Source organism: Oculina patagonica, chromosome 4, assembly GCF_052425735.1.
Source record: "Oculina patagonica isolate OP01 chromosome 4, crgOcupat, whole genome shotgun sequence".
Taxonomy (NCBI): domain Eukaryota; kingdom Metazoa; phylum Cnidaria; class Anthozoa; order Scleractinia; family Oculinidae; genus Oculina; species Oculina patagonica.
In genome coordinates, this window is record NC_135761.1 from 51,638,927 (window position 1) to 51,664,073 (window position 25,147).

The window sequence follows — 25,147 nt, forward strand, 5'->3', positions numbered from 1 at the left end:
TCACGTTACAAGTTTTTTTTAATAAGCGATCAGGCAAACTTATTTGTAATTTTCTATTTTGTGTATTTGCCACACGAATCACTTACAAAATTATTATAAATACAACTTGGTCTGGGTTTAAATACATTGGATCGAATTCTAGGTTGCCTTATGTTTCTTCAATGTTAGGACCTCACGCTGTACTCTTCATTATTCCAAGTCAATTGATCAATTGAGTAACAATCCACGCTGTAATGTTTGAATCTACCAGTAGACCTACAACAAATTAATAAACAGCCTTTGAAATCGAGCCTAAAAGTTTTCCTTTCTCTTTTTAGAAAAAGGGGAAATAAGAAAAAAGGAATTCAAGAAAAACTCCTAATGACTATGAATATTTATCATTTTTTGTCCAAGGTTTAAATGTTGTGATCAATTGCCTTGCATTATAATAAGGGCCATCTGACATTTTGAGTTAGAATAATTTGAAGGAAGATCCGAGTAAAGTCATGACTAGATATTCCAGCCAATAAAATAAACTTTGGAAAAACATCAATATTTCGGGTTTATTGCAAAACACCATCCGGCAACAAGTATAAGGTACAGAATTAAAGATTATAGGAAAGAGGTGAGATTATTTAAAAAAGAACAGTTCGCGACTTGCTTTCAGGCCTGTGATAAGTTCTGCTCCGTTTGTTTTGATGTGCAATGCACCTTGAATAAATTTTGATACAATATTAAATATTGTTGTTTTCTCCAAAGTTTTTTCATCGGCTTGAATATCTAGTCATGGATTTACTCGGAATTTTTTTCTTATTATATTTCCTTGCATTACTTTCATATTTATTTCTGATAATTGTTTGTTTTGCCACGAGGGCATATGACGTAATGCGTGGCAAAATGTTGGTTGTAAGGATCTGTAAATATAACCTTGCTGACTCTTGGGTATTAAAGGGCTGACTTAAATTTAGACGGGCATAGTTCTTTTTGGAATACGGCTAGTCTTTGTTTCCAAAACAATATTTTCAAAACCGTGTAAGGAAAACTCGCTACTGGTGATCACGACTCACGGTCGTCGGTCACCCTATTAGCTTTCATTTTCTCTACATTCTCTACACGTTACGGACCCAACGTGGCCTAAGACTATAAGTAGTGAAAGCTATCCCTTGTTCAAGACTTAAATCCTTGGAAACGACACGTCCCCGTAAGACCAAATGAAGGGGTAAACCCCTCCCTCTCCCCCTTCCCCCTCAGAGCATATGCATTCCCCTCTTTTGTATATAAATAATGATTTTTCGTGTTCTTTTTTTTAATTAAAGCGATGGTCATTATCAAATGGTTAACTCAATGGTGATATTTATGTATTTTGTAAATGTGCGGTTAAATACAAGTTTTTAAGCTCTCTTTCAGCGAGTTTTATCCACAATGTTTATCTTCAATGACGAACTGGAAGTTACACTATCGAACTTTTTCTGTAACCTGGTGCACTGTCTTCAGATTAAAGTGCTTTTCCTTTCCATTTGTTCACGAAACCGTTGAGTTGGCTATTTCTCCTCTTCTCCAGATCTTCAACACTCAGTTCATCCAAAGAATTTGTTTTTTGTAGAGAGTTTGAATCTTTCCTTGTTTTAAAGCCTTGTGGAGCATTCGCATTTGGGTCAACTGATGAGGGCATGGGGCGACCTGGTCCTTTGTATGTTCGCCAGGATGTCAAAACACGTCTCTTCAGTGCTTCAACTCGGGCCTGCAAGAAAGGACATTTATTTGCTCTTATTTAGTTATCATCGTGTTTTTCATGTCATCAACAAAGTCATAATTAAAATTGATTTATTAGTATTGGCATAATAGTATCGCAATTTGCTTGATTAAGCAAAAATCTGTAATTGATAGCGTTGATAATTATGGGATAGTTTTTAGTCAGTCTTAATATAAGTGAAGCAAATTTTGCAAACACAGCTTTATACAACCAAGTATCACACTTACTGGAAGCGCGAACAACTTTTGCTTTGTTTGCTGACCGAACTCTACCTTGGTAATTGTGATTTTTACGGCTAAGCGGAAATAAAAAAAACAAAACAAAAACAATTTGGGCGCAATAAAGCAATTGCCTTGCTGTTTCCCACATCCAAGACCAATCAGATCTCTGCTAAGTTAGTTTGCCACCAAGATAAAAAAGAATCGTTTATAGAGTGTCTCCTGCAAAGATCCGAGATGTATCGCAAAGGTTTGTTAATGTTACCTATATATATCTAACAACACTTCCAAGTGAGAGTACCCTTGAGGAAGATTAACCTATGTTTTGGCAATGTAACCGGACGTCATCTTAGCTTGGTCATCTGACCAATTGTTAGGACCAATTAGTCAACTGAGTTATCAAGTCGATGGCTTAATTCTCACTTCAATCCGAATATAGGTTCTGCTTAGGCTGTCAAAACGTCAATCGACGCTCCTGGGTTCAAACTGTTAATTTTATTAGCTTTATTGTTAATAAGCATTGGAAGTTACTGTAACTGCTCTACCTCTTTATTGTTTTGCTTTGTATCCTTGTGAGCCTCAATAAACAGTTCCACAAGTAACACGAGTAGACTGCTGGCCATACCAAACAGCACACAGTAAAACACTCCTGACAGGTCTGTAAACGTCAGTACATCCCCGGATGTATTTATTGACGAGGAGGAATCTGAGTGGAATTAGAATGGGAGGAAGCATGATAAACTGAGTTCTATAGAAATATCAATCGTTTGGCCTTAATTGACAAACTCTAGAAGTGCATATGCTAAATGTATTTGGAAATATGAGATAGTGAAGAATGGCTCTTTAGAAATAGGTTCTAAACCTGTTTTACGCTGCCAGATAGTGGGGGAAAACGAACGAATAGTACGCTGGCGAAGAGACCGTAAATGAAGCTGGCGGGATAAGAGGCCGCTTTCTTTTCTCTCATTCCTGTCCACTACCATTGGCTCGTTTTCACTATATTTTGGAGGAAGCAACAGGCTAAAAGTTTTCTTTCTGGAAAAAAATTGCTTGAAGAATAAAGTCCTATAAAATATATATATCTAATTTAATTTCTAACGGCAAACCCTAAAGAATATTAACAGCCACACTAAACGAAATGGAAATTTCTTGTTGTTAAAAACACCAAATATCGAAAGAACTGAACTTACGGGGATCTGTTTCATCGTTCTCGCATGTCCCAGTTAGCCATTTACTCTTCATTGTTTCCATATACCCCTTCTGTCTGAGTTCCAGCACATTGATGCTGAAGTGATGCGTGAACGGAGAATTCTTCTGAAGGCCAAATCCGTAACCAAACTTTCCAAATACCCTAAAAAGAAAAAAACAACACGCGTCACTGGCCTTGGTGGTGAGAGTTATTTTTAAATAAATCTAAAAAATCGGATTTTAAAGAAATTGTTGTTGTATTTGGAAGTTTATGCCGGGTTTGGGGTGAGTTGAACATTTTTTTTTTCCGCTACATTTTTCTCCCTTGCTCTTCTTTAATATCATGTAGGGCTGAGACTCTGGAATTAAATATAAAGATTAGAACGCCTTTTCCACCGCTTGGAAAAAAAGACATTTGTTTACCGTCGGTAACTAATAATGTAGTATAACTGCTAGAGGGGCCAAGCATTCGAAAATTAGAAAAAAAATATATCAAATTAAACAAAACAAAGCTTAAAATCCCAACTGAAATAAGGTAAACCAGTTGGCTACGGACAAGCCTGGCCGAGGAGTTGAACTCGGGTCTACCGTAAAAACAACTCCTGACAGTAGTCTGGAACCTCCGGATATCAAGTCCGGCGCCCTAATCACTCGGCCACGCTACCCAGCTACGGGAAATTAGTAAACGTGACATTTCTTAGACTCACTTGCATAAACGAAACAAAATTATAAAAACTGCCTTTTTTAAGTATACCTTCCAATTGTGTGAAGTGTATTGCATGGTGGCTGGTGAACGTGATATTCTAGCACAACTGAATCAAATATAAAGGCAAAATCTCCCTTGCGAACTCTTTTGATTCCTTCTGTGGAATTCTTAAGGATTGTACCACTGGACTTCATGAACTCCCACATTGTGACGTAAGTTGGTATGGTTGACATTTGGAAGTAAGTTTGTGTTTGGCCATTTCCCGGGATTCCATACTCGATCTTGGTTTGACGAGCTAAATCCTCCACCGATTGCACTGGAGTCTGAAACCGTTGGACGATTAGGAATGATGCAAGATTTGCTGTGTACGTGGCCCCTGAAAATTACGAAATAAGTAGCTTTAATTACTGTTGCCAGTGATATTCCCTAGTCTATAATAAGAGAATGAAATTGAGCTTTTTGACTGAGTGGGTGGGCCGGCGAGAAAATATTTGGCCGAGGTTAAATTGTACGGACCAACACACATCAGCTCGCTTTATGGTTTTCTATAGGATTGCGTAAGCGGTGACGTGAGTGGTTTGATAATATAAAGTGAACACACGTATGCAGTTCTTTAACAGGACACTCAAAATATCGATAATATATCTCACTGAGCCAAGATCGATCTCCCCCCCATCGCCAGATGACTCACTGCGGGCCGCATGACCCACAGAAAGTGGCGACTGGAGCCACACACGACCGCCCGAAGACAACCACCGCGAATCCAAAATCATCCCCGCGTACGGCACGCGGATTAATATTAATCCGAGTTGTCCTGTTGTAATTTGGTTTAAATGGATTAAATAGAAATAGGAGGAGAAATACTGAAATACTAGAAATACTGGGGGGAGTGGCAATACCTATATTGGCTTCATTGCTATGAAAACCGGGACAAGTTCTGGCAGTGTGGTCACTTTGGCCCGAGAAGAGACACTAACTTTACCTTACACTATCACTATGTAAGTGTTTGTTTATTTCACATACCAATGATTAACACTGCAAACCACCAAACACCCACAGCGATTCTTCCAGACAGAGATACGGGATGTAAAACATCTGGGCCTTGACTGACGTAATAAGCAAACGAGGACCAAATGGCGTTGAAAAACCGCAAGTGATCCTTGGTCTTGATTTCATCTTTAGTGACAGTCCTTGAGTCTCTGGCCTGTGCGACTCTTCCGTGGTATCCATACGGACTAAACGTGCTGTGGAGCCACAGAAAAACGCCAACGACTAATGTTGTGGATACTATGGCAAGCCAAAGATTAAAGTCAAACGGGCGAAGGAAAGAGAACACCTTATATTTACTGTCTTCTTCTTTCTTCATTAGGATCGACAAACCAACGTCCATGAAGGGTTGAGTAAAATCGATTACTGTCTGTCTGCTTGAGCTGATCGTGAAAGGACCAATCGCGAGATCAGCTTTCTGAAACAATAAGATTTATAGGTCAAGGCTTTTGAAATGCCAGTACCTGGATGTTCGCGACGCCGATAGTAGTTAAAGGGACACTGCAGCCACGGGGATTTTTCTGCTTTTTGGTAAAACGTACTAAAATTGGCGAAGTGGGCTTGCTGGTACATGAAATGTACCTAGTACATCAAAATGAAGATATAAAGTAAATTGATTTTAAGGAAGAATAGAGCCATTATTATTTTAGCGGTTTTTCCAGGCCAAAAGGGCAGAACTTGAAAAAGTCAGCCTGACTTTTCAAGTTGAGAGCTAAAAATCCTGATGGCATCACAATAATATCACTTGTTTATCGCTTCAGTTCACTTGCATGGTGATTTTTAACAAGAGTGGACGACTATTCGTAGTTTCCATACGTCTTAAGGCTCTTAAGGTTTTTTAAGTGAAACTCGTGACAGAATCTCTTTAATCCGGGATTTAAAGTAAGACCAAAACGTTTTATATATATAATAGGTAAAAAGAATAATTTCTAAACTTACATTATCAATGAGATATCGAACCATTCCACTCCATTCCCCAGAGAACACATCGGGTGCTCCATACACATTGCCTGGAGATTCTTCGATCGTGTACCTGAATTTCATCTTCTCCTGAAGTTTTTCCAACAAGTCGATACATAAACCCGTATAGGTTTTCTCACCGGTCTTGGATACCTTGACGGACACAAACGGCTTCTCCTGCACAAAAACAAATGCTAATGTCGATAAAACGCTGCAAGTCACTTTTTCCCCATTTACGCAATTGGCAGATATTAAGAAAATTACTCTTTTCTTGGGTAGGCTTGAAATAGACTCCATTACAGCTTTAATAATAGTAAGCGTGTAGAAGATACCTACTTGTGTTGGTGGTGGTGGTGGGGGTGTTGTTGGTGGTGGTGGTGGTGGGGGGGGGGGGTGGTGGTAGGGGGGCTACCCCCATATATAAGATACTGTATATATCCGCCGTAAACGGTGTAGATTTCAAGCAGTTTTGTTTGGGAAAGGTATAGAAATCAAGGAGCTTTGATCTACAATCGAACAATAGGTTATCAAATCGGGAAAATGATCACTGGTATCACTGCTTGTGACAATTTGGTGTAGGCTAGGAATTAATACTTGGAATCTTACTCACAATGACAGTAACAATTCTTATGGTTGTGTTCTCAACAACTGTTGATGTATCCTTGGGAACAGTAGTAGAACCCGATAACCAGATGACAGGCTGGCGAGGGTCCATCACTACGTCATCTCTTGAATTCCAATGACCGACCTGAATAATTAATTCAAATGATGTAAAAATACTTTTAGGGATGTGTTTGATATTATTTGTTTTTTTTGGTTAAATTTAGCATCGCGAAGCCGAACCCCTCAAAAGTTAACAGTGGGGACGACCATTTTTGCTACACCAGCTCCTGACGTCATGACAAACCAGTTCTAAATTTGTTTACAAATGACTAGGCATGTGTTTTGTATGTGGGAGAGGAAGTTGTGGGGGGTTGAAAATGACACATGACACCATTATTCTATTATTGACTGAAAACAGTTATAGTGTGGTTGAATACTTAATATAAACAACATTTCTGTTAGCTTTCACCGAAAGGTCTCTGATGAGTCTCTTGGCAGAGACGTTTTAAACATGCGTGTCAGACCAGATACCACGAAATTGTATTTGATGTAAAAATACTTTTATTAAATTTAGCCGAACCCCTCAAAAGTTAGTGGGGACGACCATTTTTGCTACACCAGCTCCTGACGTCATGACAAACCAGTTCTAAATTTGTTTACAAATGACTAGGCATAATGACACATGACACCATCATTCTATTATTGACTGAAAACAGTTATAGTGTGGTTGATTAATATAAACAACATTTTCTGTCTCAAGCTTCAAAAATTAATTTCTAAATTCTCAAAACTAACTTTAAAAGTTAGTTTTGAGAATTTCGAAGCAGGTTTCATCAAGGAAAGAGAATGATTTCAGACATTGTAGAGGAGTTCTGTTGATAATCTTGTTAACTATTTGTTTGAAAATGAAATTTTAATCACCCTTGGCAGTTTGAGCGTGATAACCAGATATAGCTGAGCTGACAATTGGTTCATGCTGTACAGGCAGATTATTACATGCACAGACAAAGACCAACCTGAATAAAGCCCGTTCTTCCCAAGTTTACAATATCGTATTCAGCATAGCCAGGAGAACCATGTTCATCAAAGGATAGGGATGACATCAGACCATCAATAGAGACCTGAGACAAAAGAACTTGATGTTACTAAATCTCACAATCAAACAATATACGGCATGCGAACTCCGTTAAACTCAGTAAAACGTAACCTCTAGCGAAAAATATCCTTAGAATACATCATCACTGTGCAAGATGTTCTCAAAAGTGTCGAGAAACGCTCAGTATATTTTACCTTGACGCAATTATGGATTATCAGGAGAAAACAATGTCTCAGTTTCGAAGTTCCTGTGATTGGCCAATGGTAGTGACGTAACAATATATAAATTATGTGATATGACTATACTCGTACATATGTAATTGCAATCGTTTGGTGATCGGTGATTGATAAAAAAATGTACTCACACTTTTAATATAGTCCATAAGTTTTTGACCCGGTTGCCAAGGTTTGGTAGTCACTTTTCCTCCAAAATCGAACTCAAGGGAGGCCTCCTTCACATCAAGCCCATCTTTTATCATCTGGTCCAAAGCGGCTGCCACAACAAGTGCAGCGTCATAGCTCTTTCCCCCTGGTGTCTGTTAAATAAACAAATATTAATTGATTAAATAATTAATGAAATAATTAGTTAAATAGATATAATTCATTGATGCTCAGTGAACGTTGTATACGTGTTTGTATTGTCTTAACACTCTTTAAGTTGACAAAGAACTTACACTGACTCGATCATGGCCTCTTGATTTCCATTTATTACTGAAGTCTGGGTACAGTTTACCAGTGCCGAATGATGGCCGTGTACCAATAACGCCGTAAAACTCGTGCAGTGGATAGTCTCTTGGGACCAAGCTCCAATCCTGAGAGAAAAGGCGTTAGAAGGTTCCCACGGATCAGCAATTGTACAAGTATTAGGAGCAACACAAGCAAATATTTTAAGGAAAAAATATCTCGTTTAGTGTTGTCACATAAAAAAATGCGCTTGAAAGACGAAGAGGAACCGTATAAGGACATTGTGACACATTGGCTGTTTTCACACTAGAAGACGGACAAATCGTCTAGACGGACAAGTCGTTTGACGACTTGTTTGTCTATAGTGAATTTAAGCTATAGGATGCCTAGCTTTTGGACGACTTGTCCGTCTAGAAGACCAAGTCGTCCCCGAAATATCGTCTTCCTAGACGGCCAAATCGACGGACAAGTTTGACGACTTGTACGTCCAAAATCGTGTCCGTCCCCGTTTTCACACGTTTTGTCCGTCTCAGACTTGTGACCCTCCACGGGAAAACAGTGAAAGGTGATGCCGCTCCCCGTCCTTGGTTTGTGTTTTTATTTTCTTTTTTTTTTTTTTTGGATTTGTCCGTCTCTTGTGTAAAAACGGCCGTTTTGAATAGTTAGAAACACCTCATCACGTAAAGAGATATAAATAAATTCTTTGTTTTGTCGGCACACAGCATCCGCAATGCAATATAAACTTACAGTATTCGTAGATCCATCGGTTACGATCCATACCCAGTCCTTTAGCATCCCCAGCTGCAAAGCTTGCGTCAGTATTACAACCGTGTATCGTGCCATTGTGTTTAACACAACAATTCGAGTGCGTGTTTTTCGAATCGCTTCCAGCTGGGAGTTCACGTTAAGAGTGCTGAAGTCAGTGATGGGGTCAAAATGTTCGTTGGCAGTGATTTTCCATCCTTTCTGATTGGCGATGTCTTTCAAAGCTAACAGGCCATTTATACCTAGAAATTTTAGGAGAATACGTGTTGGTGGATGCTAAATTGAGAGAGGGTTATTATAAAAGGATGGTTTTATTAGGATTAATCGCCGTCAGTTTTAAAATGGCTTTAGATTCAAGTAACAGTCAACATTCTTGAATATATGTGCAGTAACTCTCAATGGAATTGAAAAACAAAGGTAGTTACTACGAGAAAATATCAGAAAAAATACTTTCGGATTGAACTGTCGCAGGGTTAAAGTGACACCGTCGATTGAAATCCCTTAACCGATTAACCTTAACCTTAACCTTTCTTAACCTTTCTAAAGCAGGCACATCTCGAAGACGGACTGTTTGTGCTGGTCCCAACAGTGCTCGTTTGAAATAGAGGGTTGATTTTACACCCCAAGGTCCTGAGTTGTGAAATAGAAATAACTGACTAGCATTATCTACAAAGAGAAGAGAAGAGCTTAAGGAAAGGAACAATCACAAACCATAATCATCCTTAGAAGTCAACAATGCAATTTGAGTCCAGTTGTAATGCGTTATAAGACCTGCCAAGGCCTGGCACTGGATCGTATCGCTTGGACTGAGGCGACTAAGGAATGGAAAATTAGCTGGTGTAAACGAGAAGGTTGGATCTGTTGCCACTGGAGCAAGTTGCGGAATGTGAAAGCCTGCGCAGTAGGGCTGGGTAAACTTGACTCCTGTTGAAGTCATCGGTCCAACTATGGCGACCACTCCTTTCTGTATTAGATACTGGACTGTAAAGTAATAGGATAGATAAAAAGGAAGGTTTCCATAGAGAAATTCATGGTTTCGCCTTTGACGAACAGCTAAAGCCTGGTTTTCACTAGCGACGCAAGCACAAGCGCAAGCACAAGCGCAAGAATAACAGCTCTTATATCTCCGTGAAAACGGCTTCGCCTCAAGCGAAAGCAGAAGCGCGTTGGATTTGGATGCTTGTGCTTGTGCTTGCGGCAAACACAAGCACAAGGATAAAAATGTGTCCTTTTTGCGTGATAGCGCTTGTGTTTGCGCTTGTGCTTGCGTCGCAAGTGAAAACCAGGATTAAAGCTGTAATCGTAGTTGCCTTAAAATACACTCTGGTTCGTTCAACTAGCTTATTTGGTTGTTTTCTGTTGCCTTTAGTTATGTGTAAAAGAATCAACAACATTCTTTAAACTGATAGTAAATTAGGTTTTCTGACTTTTCTGTCGACCCATACTAATTCCCTAATATTTGCTTTGTTTACATAAATATAGCCGGGGTGTTCAGATGTTTCGTTGAGAAAGTAACAGATGCAAATAGATACAGTTATAATCTATAAACGTTTAAAAAACTATAATTCATGGACAATGTTTTTCTGTAGCGATTTTGTAATACTTTTGTTTAATATATTTTTTAAAGATTATTATATTAGAAAAAGGGAAACACGAGAAGCCGAAAAGAGCTTTTGCCGACACAAATCCATAGCCCAGAGTGAGTTAGAAAAAGGTGCCCCTTTTGACCATCGACAGTTTATAAATTACACTATAGCCTTGACACACGGTGTACATTTTGCCGTTGATAGCTTATCACAGGTCAGTTCTTAGAAACATACAGCGTGCGAAAGTGTAGACAAAGAAAAGTGTTCACTATCACGCTACTCCTACTCAACGCTTATTTAACGTTTATTTTGTGTTGCCCGCTAATTTATTGTGCTTGTTTCCCACCTAGAACGTGGCATGGTCAAGAGCAGGTCTGTAGTCGCAGCGAATCAACACTCGGAACCTAGATTTAAAACTGATTGAATTTTTTAATAGAGATAAATAGAAAGAAAAATAAAATATTTTGTCCTTCAAACCGCATATAAACAAAAGCAAAATTTCTTACTTGCTAGGGGACATTTGGATCTGCAGGGGAGCCATTTGTTAGCAGGTTATCGTTGATTTATCAATGCAATTTGACCCACGTTCAAGGTGACAAACCACGATACTTGCACTTTAAATGTATAATTCATAGTAAAAGGAATAAAATAAGACCTATTTGACATTGTAGTGAAGTCCAATACTCAAATAATTTTTGTATCCCTTACATGAAACGATTGTGCTTTAAATAATCTTTGTCCCGGTATTCTAAGTCATTTTTCTGATAACTTTCAAATTGAATGAAACTTCACAAAGTAGAAAAACACTTCACAACGTAGAGAAACACCAACCCCAAAAATAAACAAGGATGGTTTTGACTGACAAAGATTAAGACGGATTACGAATCACAAACTTTGTTGTCCGTAACGTAGCTCCTTTAAGCAACTTTAGGCCTGTGCACAGGAATTGTGCGAACGTTATGCGTTTATATCCAATGCATGTACCTAAAGTTGCAACTACATAAGAAATTAAAGGCACGTATTAACACAATAAAGAGATATATAAATTGTAACAAGTTCACCGATTTCCTCGCAAAGAAGCTTTATTCACCACTTACCCATTTCAATGTTTTTGAAAGCATCAAGCGTAGCTGTTTTGTTAACTATCACTCTAAGTTCCGTATTTGGTAAGATGGACTTGTCGTTGTTTATAGTGTCGATCGCGAGTCTAAACGCTGTCTCGTAGTCTGCTTGGAGCCGGTCAGAAAACACAGCACCTGTAAACACACAGAATAAGCTTATCACGAAAAAAAAGTAAAAAAGTAAAACAAAACAAGGACACCGATACTAGCCTATTGTCACAAATGTTGGTGGCGAAACGGTTTGACTAATGCCAATGGGAACTTCAAAAAATGCAACCACATGGAATACAGTTAAGCCAAGTAGAGCTCTTCTATGCATTTTGACCAAGGAATATAGGAAAATTATCAAAATGGTAAACATTTCACATCTTAAGGATATCGTGATGTTGATGTCGTTGCGAATGGATGATATTCAGCGCAAAGTTAATTACAAGTCGATAAGCTTTGGCATCGTGCACCCGTGGTCATGCGCTAGTAGCGGTTATGAGCCAAAAACGCAATCAACACAACGATTCCAAAGCCCCATACTGTCTTGTTTTGAAATTAGCAATGCCAGCTTGAACGTTTCGCAGTTGGAAACCAATTTCTTACGCTTGCTTTCCTCTTGTCATGCTAATTTATAGCCTGTCTATGCGATTAAAATTACTAATAGGTTTCCTCGATGTTTTTGTTTTGCAGCGATTTCTAAACCAAACGGAAACAAAGACACATTGCTATATCGTTTGGTCGCAAATTTTAGATCGCTTATGTAAGATGTTCAGTTGCGTGTGCAACCCTGAGCTTAAAATATCTATTTTATCTATAAACGGTTCTCGAAGATTCCCAAGATCTTGTTTACGTTACCACTAACGAAGCATTAATTCCAAAATCTCGTTTTAGCAAAATTTATAACTTTTTTTACTGGGTTTGATTAAATTTATTTACGTAAGCTTTTAAAAAGAGTTAGTTTTGATGAAACGCACGACCACGTTGCGTCAATAAAAAGCTCAATTCCTTCTTTCGGGTACAGGTCCATTACTGAACATCGGTTTTAAAAAAGCTGTATACGTAGCGCAAAAAAACAGGTTAATAAAAAATAACGTAAGTAATAAGTTAATAAATAAATAAATAAATAAATAAATAAATATGTAAATGAATTAATATGTAAACAAATGAATAAATAAATATATAAATATACTAGTTTATTCGCTTAACCTTTAATATTCGTATAATTTGTGTCTTTAAAGGTTCAGTTACTTTTTGGTAAAGCCGAGTTAAAACTGGTTATTGTATTTCAAGTTTAGTAGTCTTGGTCCATGAATTACTAGAACAGCGGCTTTGTCTACATTTTTTTCTTAATAAAAATGTTTCATTTTCGTTTCCAATCATCGCAACAGTCAAAAATTTAGAATCCTTAAAACTGTTTGGTTTTCGAGGACGCTCTCAGTGGTCTATTACCTACTATGTTTATTTGCATATGCCCAAATATCCCTGGGGAATTTATTACTAAAGGCTGGTTTTCCCTGGCGAAAGCACAAGCACGGGCATATGCACAAACATATATTAAAGCATAAGCCCATAAGAAAAACTTCATGCTTTTTATATATTGTTCTCTTTGCTGGGAAGGTGCAAGAAGAACGATTTGAACCCACAGCCTCCGGGATTTCAATTCCAAAGACCTAATTACTCGGCCATGCTGCCTCCTGCCTCCTTAATATGCTCATGCTTGTGCTTTTGCTTATACTCGCGAGGACAGCATACGAAGACTATATGCGTGTTCGTACCTTTACATTTATGTTTGTGCTTGTACTTATGCATCGTGTGGACAGCATAAGAAGAATACGCGCGTTCGTACTCATGCATTTATGCTTGTGCTTGTACGTATGCCACCTGAGGACAGCAAACAGAAGAATATGCGTGTTCGTTCTTCTTATGAAATTTTACTTATGCTCTTGCTTCAAAGTTGTTACTGCTTAATAGTTCCCCTCTTAATAGGCGTAAAAGGCATTGTGGTATATATTACGGACACACACGGAAAATAAGGAGCTAAATAAAAATAAAGTTTCTACAGGAAGTAATTTTGTAACGACGGCAGCGGCAGCATCACACCCCAAATTCTCGCCCTTTCGGGCCTTGTGTTTTGAGGCTTAAAGAAGAGGACGACCTCTCCTCTAGATACGTGTTTCCTTTCGAACATTTCCTCCCGACTCCAGAAGTATCCAATTTTGTTCATTTTCACCGCCAGTTGCGGTCGTAATTATTTACTGCTTCTAAAAACCGAGATTCAAAAATGAAATGACGTCATAACTCCGGTTTGTGAAGAGTATTCTGACAGCTAGAGTAGAATGTATGCAGGAATCCACAAAATCATTTCGGACTTGGAATATGAGCTTACTAGAACAGTGGGGGATTTTCGGCTTGCACAAATTTGTTTACGCCCATTGCTCGGATGCCATGTGTTTAATACTTTATACGATGCTTTTAACAGATGTTGCTTTTTGACGATTTGCTAAATAGTTTTAATATTCCAAAAAAATGTTGTTATTCATTGATTATATCATATCCTTTAGGTACCGGTCAATAAGTACTGGGGCCGGAACAATTGGAAAAGTGGCGGCCTTAGAGAATCCACAAAACACAATAGCTATTTGCATTTTGTTTGCTCCTTTGAAGTTTGCCGGACATAAAAACAACACACAGTGATAACGGTGACCAGTCTGTCAAAAGGCTTGCGAAATATACTAATTAAAATAACTCCAATGATTCTAAAATGATTTACCATTTTTTGGTTGTTACTAATGTCAACCAAGACAAATTTTTCACTTGATATTCCACGCCGTCAAAACATCGAGGAGAGTCGAGGTAACATGACACTAGTAATTCTGAGATAATAAAGCTAAACCTTTGACACCCCTCTGTAACAGACCCAGTGGAAACCGACCCAGTGGATTATTTCCCCCTACCCAGTGAAAATTAAGTCTCCCCAATACCCAGCGAATATTTTGATTTTACCCGGCTATTTTTATGCTTCCCCAGTGACTGTGCGGTTTGAATTTTCCATACCCAGCATAATTTTGCAAACAAACAAAAAAAATAATAATAATAATACAAAATAATAATACTGCAAAAGTCAAAATCCGAAACATTTCATTTTTGTGAGCATTTGTTAATGCCAAAAAGGCCTTCCGGTCGGTTAACCAATTCCGGTCAAGGGAACGTAGGAAATGGCATTTTAGAGAGTCCAATTTGAAAATTTTCCCTGGGGAGCATGCCCCCGGAACTCCCTAGAAGTTCGTGCCTCCGGCACTCATGTTTACACCCTCTTGGCTCACGCCCGTTAGTTAAACCTTTAAATCCGGTACTTTGAAGAATTTTAAAAATGTTATCGAAAACCCTGACTGTTCATCCGAAAAAATGTCACTTAAAGTATATGGCGTGTATGGCGAGATGATAATCTGATAAGTAACCTGGGTGAGACACGGTGTGACCCCCCATTTGAAAAAATTTTGCTACGCCTCTGCACTCATACGACTCAATAGATTTATCTTTGCTTGTCACCTTGGCAAGAGATGAAGTTGTGGACAGTAAGAAAGTTCCTTCAGTTTAGCCACTATAAAGCAGCTACTTTCGGGAAGGGGAAAGTAAAAACAATAAAACCCCTCATTTTAAGCCGACCCAGTGGAAAATTAGCCAACCCAGTGACGTTTTCTCCGAAAACCCGGTGAGGATAAAGACGCCACTGGGTCTGTTACAGAGGGGTGTCCTTTGCACAATGCAACAAACATTTGCAAACTGCAACAAGACTAAAATAATAATAGAACGTATTCGCTTGTTAACGCAAAAGTTGAGACCTTCTACAAACTGCCCATGCACTTTAAGCAGAGAAGTAATCCGTTAAAGCGTCATTGTTTTTGGTTTAATAGTATGCTTGGTATACACGTATCCTTAGGCCGCTGACTAACTTTGGTCGATACAAAGTTTAGAATTATATTCGCAATTAAAAATCAATTCTCAAGTGTCCGTTAATGATTTCAAAGTGTCCGTTGTCCGTCTTAGAAAGGTATCCGTCTTACAGGGAGTTTGGTTACAGTAAAATGACTAAAAAACGGCAGGGACCAACACCAGGTGCCCGTCTTATGTAGGTGTCCGTCTTATAGAGGTGTCTGCAGAGTTGACTGCAGTTGTGTTTACTAATAAATTGGGGATTCGTCACGGTAATTGTCATCCTTTGCGGCATTGCGTGTTACCGCCTGGTTAGCGCATTGTTAAGAAAATGTCAAAACACCAAAAAATAAAGAGAAATGTTAGAGAATAGCAAACTTAAAGACAAAGTGAGTTGAAATGTCACGAATTTACTAATTCCTGAAACGGCAAAGACATCCAGGAAACAACTTACGACTTATAGTTTTTATAAAGCTTTGCTTCTAGTGCAGGTGCGTTCCTTGTCTAGTCTGGTTTGTTTACTAACCCTGCTATTTTCTTTTGGTAATTATCATTTTTTTTAAACCAAGTCTTTTCATGGTTTTGTCAGCTATCTTCTTTTATTTACTTTCCTCAAGTTAAAAGTTTCCCACACGACATGGCGCAGGTCTTTCATATGTACAGGGGATTTATTACAACAAAAAAATTCTAACTTGGGAACGGGGCTTAGGGAGTAAAACAAAAGAAATTATTTATTCATCCTTCAAACTGGATGTGATTTTTTAAATTTTATTTTCCTGTAGAATCGTTGGAGCTAAGTTAAAACTAAAACATGTCGAAATTGTTCAATTCAATGACCAAAATATCAATTTGATAAAGGAAGGAGGACATATTTCCTCAGTATCTTCTTGTGCATTAAAAATAATTTTATTTAAAAATGAACCCACGCACTCTTTAAACAGTTTCTGTGTTTCTGTAGCGTTATAAAAACATGGCTTTCCCTGAGCCAATAAGAGCGCACAATTTTACAGGCTGTTTGACGTTTTAATACAACAAGTTCAATAGGTTAAGCACACGCACTGTTTTAGCTAAGCTTTAGTTACTAACCAGATGTGTTCGTTCCAAAACACTATGATTTTCAACCTCTTACAAGACCGAAACAAGGTAAGCATTCTGTAATTTCATATAACAGTTACCAGCTTTATTTTGCTTTTATGCTTGCATTACTATCATTGTTCAATACTTTACAACAAGGGAAAACCATCGCCCTCGGTGATAAATATGGATGGTAATTTCAAATTTAAGAATATTAAATTCAATAGGTAACATTTGGAGCCTCAAAATTGGAAACACTTATTGTTTAGGTTTAGATGTCGTTTTTTGGTAATTTAAATCATTACCAAAATAAAATGTTTTTAGTTAAAAGTTTGTAGAAAAGTTTAAGCTTTTGGTTTGAAGTCAGCAGCCTTATGGTGGCTCGATCGGGTTTTTGAATGATCATGACGATACCGTTCAACTTTGAGCAAGTTGTATGCCACCTAAAACAAACCAACTGAAAATCAATCCATACAGCTGTGATGTAAAAAAGGTGAAAATTTCAAATATGGTAAAATTTATTGAAATTGGAGTTAAGGTCATTGCCCTGTATTGCATTGCGCATCCTTACTGCGCATAATTTTACGGGTAATATTTTTTCTTTGTGGCTTAGTCCGCGAGAGAAGTAAATTGTCGCTTTCTCGTAAACGAGTCTGGTGACCTATCAATTTTTTCTCATATTTTGGGTGTAGCGATCAAATTCTTTCTGTAAAATGAAAACAAATCAATTCTTGTGTTTGAAAAAATAATTATCGCTAAAAACGTGTACTTTGCTAGTACTCGCAGAGGAATTTTAAAGGAATTATATGGAATATACAAGGTCTTCCTGCTCCTAAACAAATCTGGTGATCCCCCTTTTTTATTTCAAAATTTAAGTTCCCTTGAAGTAAAAAACCAGTAGGCGAAGTTTGGTTAAAAAATTGTGTTCAGTTCTATTTCAGGGCAATGACCTTAATTACCATAAACGAGCGATATAAATTTTTCGCGGCGAATGTATAAATATACAAGGTTCGTCCAAACTAACTCGGAAAAATTTGAAAACGAAGTTTTCGCCAAGCCGGAAAACGGATAAAATGTTTTCTGTCCACACTATCGGTTTTGTTTTGTTATCAATAATTTCACCGTCCACACTTTTGTTGGATAAATTTGAAAACGCAACGCTGCATCGGCCCTAGACGAAAAATGGAGCTTACGTACATTTCTTGCGCACATACTACTGCATTCTAATCTAATTAAAGAACTCGGCGATACTGAATACCAATGCAGTCAATCTGCTTGTCTATAGATTTTAGAGCTATCAACCGCTGAATATTTCAAGACAGCGATCGATTCCAATTAAAGATATATTTTACGCACGTGCACAGCTTTTGAAAAAGAGAGAGAAAACGAGAGAGGAGAAAAAGAGAGAGAAAACGAAGCTTTTTTCAAAAGCTTCGTTTTCGCCGTCCACACTACACCGCCTTGTCTGCATTTTCAAATTTCTTCAATCTGGAGACCGTTTTTGGAAAGGTTAGGTGGGGCCAAAGATTAGTCGAGTTAAATAAGAACAGAACGAAATAATTTGCACAAAAAAGTGAAAAAAAAAACATCCTCATATTAAAAGTTGATGGTAATTAAGAAATAGAAAACATTTTCCGTGTTTCTATCGAGTTATAAAAACACGAGTGGAAGTTTGGGAAAAAAAAAAATGGTGGGGGAAAAAGAGTAGATATAAGAGTTTTCAATTTTTTTTTTTTCCATTTTTTTTTTTATCTATATAAAAAAAAAAAAAATATTTTTTTTTTTTTAAAAAAAAAAAAAAAAAAAAAAAAAAAAAAAAAAAAATTATTTAAAAAAAATATCTCTAAAAAAAAAAAAAAACAAAAGAGGGAGAAAAAAAAAAAAAAAAAGGAAAAAAAAAAAAAAAATAACAAAGAATAGCATTGACTTGGAAACGGGTTAGAGTTATTATCTGCCTTATTGTTCATGGTCGCTTGTCAGAACTGAAGGGGTTTAATCGATCACTTTTGTTTCCTTTTTAATTCAATGAGAGATTGTTCGTACAAAAAGGTTCTGAAAGGCTAGGTACTTTGTTACAAATTAGCGTATTAATGTTTTAGAAGATGAATAAAATTTTCTACTTTTGAACATAATGAACTCGTTTCATAAAAATATACTGATTTCTTTCAGGGCCAGTGAAGTCATGCTGCAGAAGTATTATTTTGTTATTCTGTTCATCATAAGCTGTGCAGAGCTAAACGAAGGCTTAAAAAACTGCAAGGAACAAACGAGATCTACCAATGGTCATTACTTGGCTGGTCACGTGATTTCAACAAGAATTTCTTCCAGTCTTTCTGCATGCGTCATCATGTGCTCATATGAGTTCCGCTGTAAAAGCATAAACTTCCTCATAAATGACAAGTCATGTGACTTGAACGATGCTGACAGACACACCCACCCAAAGGATTATGGACCAAAAGAAGGATCTGTGTACATGGACACGACTGACAAACACAGAAAGGTTAGTTAATAATAATTTTGAAACAATTTGATTCCTACTGATACATAAAATAACCACTTGTGATTCAATTTTTATTTGATTTTTGAAATTTGCGAGGTGATCAGAAGGTAATGACACCGAAGGTCGAATCTCTTATCAACTCATAGAAATTTAGATCGAGTAATCTATTTGTTTTAGAAGAATTCTGATAAATTTTCTTTTAATAGCGAATTTAAATTATTATAAAAATTAACACAAAGAGAAATCGCGCGGACTGAATAACCATTTGAATCTAAAAGCTGCGTACACGCACTCATCAGTTTATTTAACAATTTTGCGTTTTTAATTAGAGACACGTCACGGTGAATTCCCTCTTTTCGTCTTTTCGGTAATTAAATTACCCAGTGTTGTTTCTAAATCCTATCAATCCACTGCATACTAATAGCCGTTATACCGTAGTTCACCACTAAATTTTCTCCGATATTGACTGGTTTAACCCTATTGAGACCGGGCTTTTTTGGATCTTTTCGGACCGGGGGGGGGGGAGGATTCCGCCCCCCTCCTTAACTTCCAGAATATTTAAGCAATAACAATGAAACTTAGAGGATATATAGTATCTCCGGAAATATATCTTTTAGTATACGTCACGTGGGATAATGACGTCACATCACGTGACAATTACATCGTAATGTCAAAACAGCCGCCATCTTGGATCCGCCATATTGGATTTTGAAATTTTTCCAAAACGTCAGAAAACCGCCCAAAATTACTGCAAAGTACTCAGAATCCATAAAAAGGTGCTTAAAATCCCTAAAAAAGGTGAAATAATTGCATTTAAGTTATTTTTAATTAATAGAAACACGAAAATCACAAATTTGGGAAAACATGCCTGTCAAAGTGTCGTTGCCGTGGTGACGTCAAGATCCTGATACAACAACCTTTCCTACCAAATTATTCCCAGATAAATTTTAGATAAAGTCGCAAAGTTTGGTAGCGTTTGGTTAGATATTGAAAAAGTTATTAGCGTTGAAAGTCGGCGCGGGCTCATTCCGCCCCCCTCCCCCCCCCCCCCCACCTGGTCTGCATAGGGTTAAGTTGATCACATGTCACATGTCGCGCAGAGGAGACTATCAGCCCGTAGTGCCCGTCCGAGAAATTTTTGTTTTAAGAACATCAAATTTCTGCGGGGAAACTACCAGCCGATAGTTCCTCGACAGAAACACTCTATTGTTTAGATAGTGTACGATAGCTCTGCTAATCAGATTGCAGCATTTGTTTTAGGTCATTTGTATAATTCTACTAATATGGAATAGAAAGAATCTAGAATAAACCAGGAAAAAGGTATGTTTTGCTTAGCATTCCGCACGGAAATGAAAGATTAATCTAAGTAATTGGAATATATGCATTTTTTTCTTTAGAAAGGTGGTTTTAAGTCTTGCGCAGAAATACACCAAGATTTCCCTCATACTGCAAGTGGTTATTACTGGGTAAAGATTGGGAATAGTGAAGCACAAGTTTATTGTGATATGGAAAATTACGGTAAGTGCAACGTGCATAGCTTTAAAAATTAGTTACTTATTGAAATCCCAAAAATTACCCCTGGTCGGACTTCGTCACTTAGCTAAACGGGGCTGGAGGAAAAGAAGGTACATGTATAAAGCACAACATGTAAAAAATAATTTTTTGGGGTGTTAAGGCCACCAAAGTGTTTATTTTATTGGCAGTCACGCCAAACGATATCTTTACTTATATTAAGCTTAAAATTAAAAACAGTAAACTAGGTAAAAACACCCTTTGGAAATCTGTTCAAGAAATTAACAAAATTTAATTTTCCCTGATACTTTTTGTTTTCGCAATCATTGCTTGAATGCTTTTCAACTATGATATGCTTAAAATCAGCACAGTACAAGCAATTTGTGTCGCCCCCCCTCCCGCATATAATCCAGAGAAGAGAATAGCGAAAATTTCTTTAGGTTAACACAGCTTTGAACAATAATGTCTTTATTTTCTTTAATTTTTTAGGCGGTGGCTGGACCTTGGCTGTGAGTATCAGTTCCAAGAATATCGATCATCTTCAGAGAAATGCCAACAACTGTCTTAACTCCATACTGTGTGTTGCTTTTAATGATAATAACATTGAAGGCCGGAAACTAAGTGACCAGGACATCCATAAACTGGCAGGAGCTGAAGGTAGATTAACAGGGCTCCTGCATGGTTGATATGTAAGAGAGTAAAGTACCTTAAATCCTAACTTGAAAATATGTTACAGCAACAGCTACACCTGAACCACATTTCACTCGAAATTCCAAAGAGGTCAAATAATAATTGTTCCAGTTGTCTTTTGTATCCACCATAACATAACATATTATATTATATTATATTATATTATATTATATTATATTATATTATATTATATTATATTATATTATATTATATTATGTTATGTTATGTTATGTTATGTTATGTTATGTTATGTTATGTTATGTTATGTTATGTTATGTTATGTTATGTTATGTTATGTTATGTTATGTTATGTTATGTTATGTTATGTTATGTTATGTTATATTATTATTATAATTGTATTTTAAATTATATTTTATATTTTTAGTTCTATTATTACATTTATATTTTCTAGGAACTTTCAGAGTCGATGTGTTGAGTACAATGAACACTCTATTTTATCAGGTACGAAATGATGTGCTATGGTGTAATGTTTTGGAGAGCTTTTGTGAAAACTGTTTCTTTAATAAAATATCTGACTTCTTTTATTTGCAAATTTAAGATTCCGAGTGGACCAGAAAATTTCGACTCTTCATGCCGTTATGGGAAGTAAGTGCGTTGTTTTTTCATCGTATTTTATCGGCTTATTTGGTCGCATTAATACTCTGTAAACTAGGACAAATAGCGGGGGGCGGCCGCCTAATGGTTAGCGTGTCGGACTCCGAAGCGAACGTTTCGGGTTCAAGCACTAGACTGTCCAAAGCCTCTATTTTTTCGTGTTATTTTTTTCGATCGATGAGCGCGCGGCGAGAACGGCGAGAGAACTGGACGCCAGCGCAAAACGAAAGAAGCAAGGGGGCGCGCTTGCTTTGTTTGCTTTTTGCGTTGAAAATCGAGAGGCTGTGAACAGTCTATTCAAGCACTAGCCGGGGTCACTGTGTTGTATTTTTGTGTTATTACTCTCACAGTGCCTCTCTCCATCCAGGTGTATAAATGGGTACCGGCGAAATAATGCTAGGGGGTACCCTGCGATGGACTAGCATCCCATCCAGAGGGAGTAGAAATACTACTAGCTGCTTAATGTTAAGGAAACCGGGATAAGGTCCGGCAGTATGCGCCACTTTGGCTCGAAGCTTCCCTTAAACTAGGACAAATGTGCTTTGTGCAGTGAAGTGTACAGTGCAGCACAGTGCAATAATATGTGAACCACGATTATAAATGACAGAAAAATGCGAGTAACGTTTACCAAAAGTGTCACTCAAAGTGCTGCTACTTCTCTGTTTAGATAGACTGAGTAAAACGGATCCTTGCGTATCTCACCACTTCCCCTAATGTTAAGCCCAACTTGTAAGAAACGCATCCATTGATGCCTAAGTTTAGAAGCATTCATTTGTTTTCTTCATTTCAGTTGTCCACGAATCATCATCTCTCACAGTTACCCGTATCAGTGGGAGTCGAGCCCTTGCACAACAACTGCTGTGGGATATCATATTTACAACGGATGTCACAGCGGTAACTGAAATAGTAAAGCATTGTGTTGCCGTTAGATATTCAGCCAGAATAAATGAACAATCAAAACGTCAGGCCTGAGAGGTGTTTTGGCCGACTACATTTAAGCCCTGGGCGTTGACCACGTGTTTTAATTTGTTCTTGGGCAATCACACTACAAATTGTTATTCTTTAGCTATTGAATGAACATGTACTCTAAAATACATACATACATACATACAATACTCTGAAGTTATATGATGGCTAGGCAATCACTCGTATTCCCTTGTTATTCCTCAATTTATTTCATCTTGTCGTGAAGTCATTGTAAACGAGAACATGCAATGGCTATTACAGTGGAACCTCGATTTAACGAACCTCTATATAACGAAGTCCTCGGTTCAACGAACGATTTTGTTCAGCCCGTCCAAAGTTATAGTAAAATTTCCCCAGTCCCTTGGCACTTCGCTAAATCGAGGTTCCACTGTACAATAACTAATTTAACTTGAATTATGACCTTCGGATTTTCTTCCTAATTTCGAAATTGTATGGTATGTCCCCCTATAGACGACTGCTCTCGACCAAATAACGCCAGTTGTCAAAGAATCCATTCATTTATTTTTTCTGAAGTCCATCGGTGTGCTTATTTTCAATCTCGATTTTAGTTTTTGACGGACATGATAACGGGGAGTGTGGTTTCAACTGGGTTTCATCGCACTTTGGTAAGTAAATAGCTTCATCATGTAGATCAGTTATGAAATTTTTATAAACATGTGATATTCAACAGAAGATTCCTGTTATCTGCCTCAGTCGCCGGATTTGGCAGATAACACAAACTTTGGCCTTGAAAATTCCCGCTAATATGCTCAACCTTATCTAAAAAATGTTACTGAATCGCGACTGAAACACGTGACGCGCCTCAAAACAGAATAACTGTATGAAAGCTTGAACAGAGGTCCGGCACGTGATCAGGTCGAGTGCTATGGGATCGCGAGAAATTCGCAAAGTTTTGATGACGATTTTGAATCGAAGCTTTTAAACGATTTTAAAAGCTTTGGAATAAGTCAACCACGTGTTTGTTACAGTAAGCAATTCCAACAAAATCGAGCATCATTCCCGTCTATTTTATCGCAGCTGCATCAATAATATCGAGGAGAAACTTTTTGTACATATTTTTTTCACCACTAAAATTGAGGTCACTTTTACGACAAATTTAGTCACTATGGCAACGTCTAAAGTGACGATGATGCCCTAATTGACTATAATAGTGCTTTTAACTAACAAATATAGTCTGTGAAAACTTGTCTTTTTTTAACTTACAAACCAAAAAGTGTATCAATATTAAAAAAGCAATTGTTAAGGTAGGCTTCCGAGCCACCTTAAATTTATAAAAAAAAAAACAACACTGTAGCTATCAACCATTCCTCCACTTTTTTAACAAAAAATCTAAAAATAATTCTTTTGCTGTTCATGCAAGAATATATCAAAAAACAAAAGCTTCCATCGAGTAGTTATTTAAGTAATTATCCTTGAAGGATTAAAACATGGTATCTGTGACTTCTTTTGGTGTTCCCAGGGTGAAGATTTTTGAGGTAACAGCAACCTATTGTTTCATTGGTAAAACCATTAAAAATAAGTATTAAACACTTACCTCAACATTCTTGGTCTAGCTGCGATAGAACAAGACACCTTAAGCTCTAGTAACGAAGTACGTCAGTAACTCGCTACTTTTACATCTCTGATTTATTTTATCTTTATCCAACTAGCGGCTGGAAAACGGGCAATGTATGGTTTTCCATGTCCCGAGGACCCTAGCGATAGTCTTGGAATATATCAAAACAGTGAAGGAATGCTGTATGTGAAGTAGTTGGATCAGCGTATGGCGTCTACCGGAGTTAAAGGCACATAGATTATAAACAGGAAGCACAGTTACACTTGAATTGTGTTGGACGTTGTCGCCGAATAAACACCATAAACTGTCATAGATTGTCCAAAGTTTATTCTCTCGCTCACTCACTCGACCTCATGGTCGACTAGTTTACATATCACGTGACTTCACAATGACTAATTGGGTGGGGTGGGGTGGGAATTTACCCCTTACAATAGCATATAAAAATACTCGCGAGAGCAGTTAAAAATGATACCGCCATAAACGGCATTAATGTAAGTGAGAAAGAAATTAAAGTCTCTCTATATGCAGATGATACCACTGTTTTTGTTCTTGACCTGGGTTATGTTGATCACCTGCTAACTCTACTTG

The 25,147-nt window shown here is 37.5% G+C and overlaps 2 protein-coding genes across 2 annotated transcripts; one reads left to right on the plus strand and one right to left on the minus strand.

Annotated features, from left to right (window-relative positions):
* Positions 1 to 78: 78 nt before the first annotated feature.
* Positions 79 to 12,152, minus strand: LOC144650532 (glutamate receptor 4-like). The gene is made up of 14 exons (XM_078510220.1): positions 11,916 to 12,152; positions 11,682 to 11,840; positions 9,710 to 9,979; positions 8,981 to 9,240; positions 8,224 to 8,361; positions 7,915 to 8,085; positions 7,471 to 7,575; positions 6,462 to 6,599; positions 5,831 to 6,028; positions 4,868 to 5,309; positions 3,893 to 4,220; positions 3,141 to 3,301; positions 2,496 to 2,656; positions 79 to 1,720 (listed from the first exon to the last, which is right to left on the minus strand). Exons 1-14 carry the CDS (start codon positions 12,064 to 12,066, stop codon positions 1,475 to 1,477), a joined length of 2,928 nt encoding a protein of 975 aa, XP_078366346.1. The 5' UTR covers positions 12,067 to 12,152; the 3' UTR covers positions 79 to 1,474.
* A 4,534-nt stretch (positions 12,153 to 16,686) lies between these two features.
* LOC144650552 (uncharacterized) lies at positions 16,687 to 25,003 on the plus strand. Its single transcript, XM_078510258.1, has 9 exons — positions 16,687 to 16,769; positions 18,870 to 19,200; positions 20,598 to 20,718; positions 21,202 to 21,369; positions 21,815 to 21,864; positions 21,962 to 22,008; positions 22,808 to 22,911; positions 23,553 to 23,609; positions 24,654 to 25,003. Exons 2-9 carry the CDS (start codon positions 18,883 to 18,885, stop codon positions 24,752 to 24,754), a joined length of 966 nt encoding a protein of 321 aa, XP_078366384.1. The 5' UTR covers positions 16,687 to 16,769; positions 18,870 to 18,882; the 3' UTR covers positions 24,755 to 25,003.
* The last annotated feature ends 144 nt before the right edge of the window (positions 25,004 to 25,147 follow it).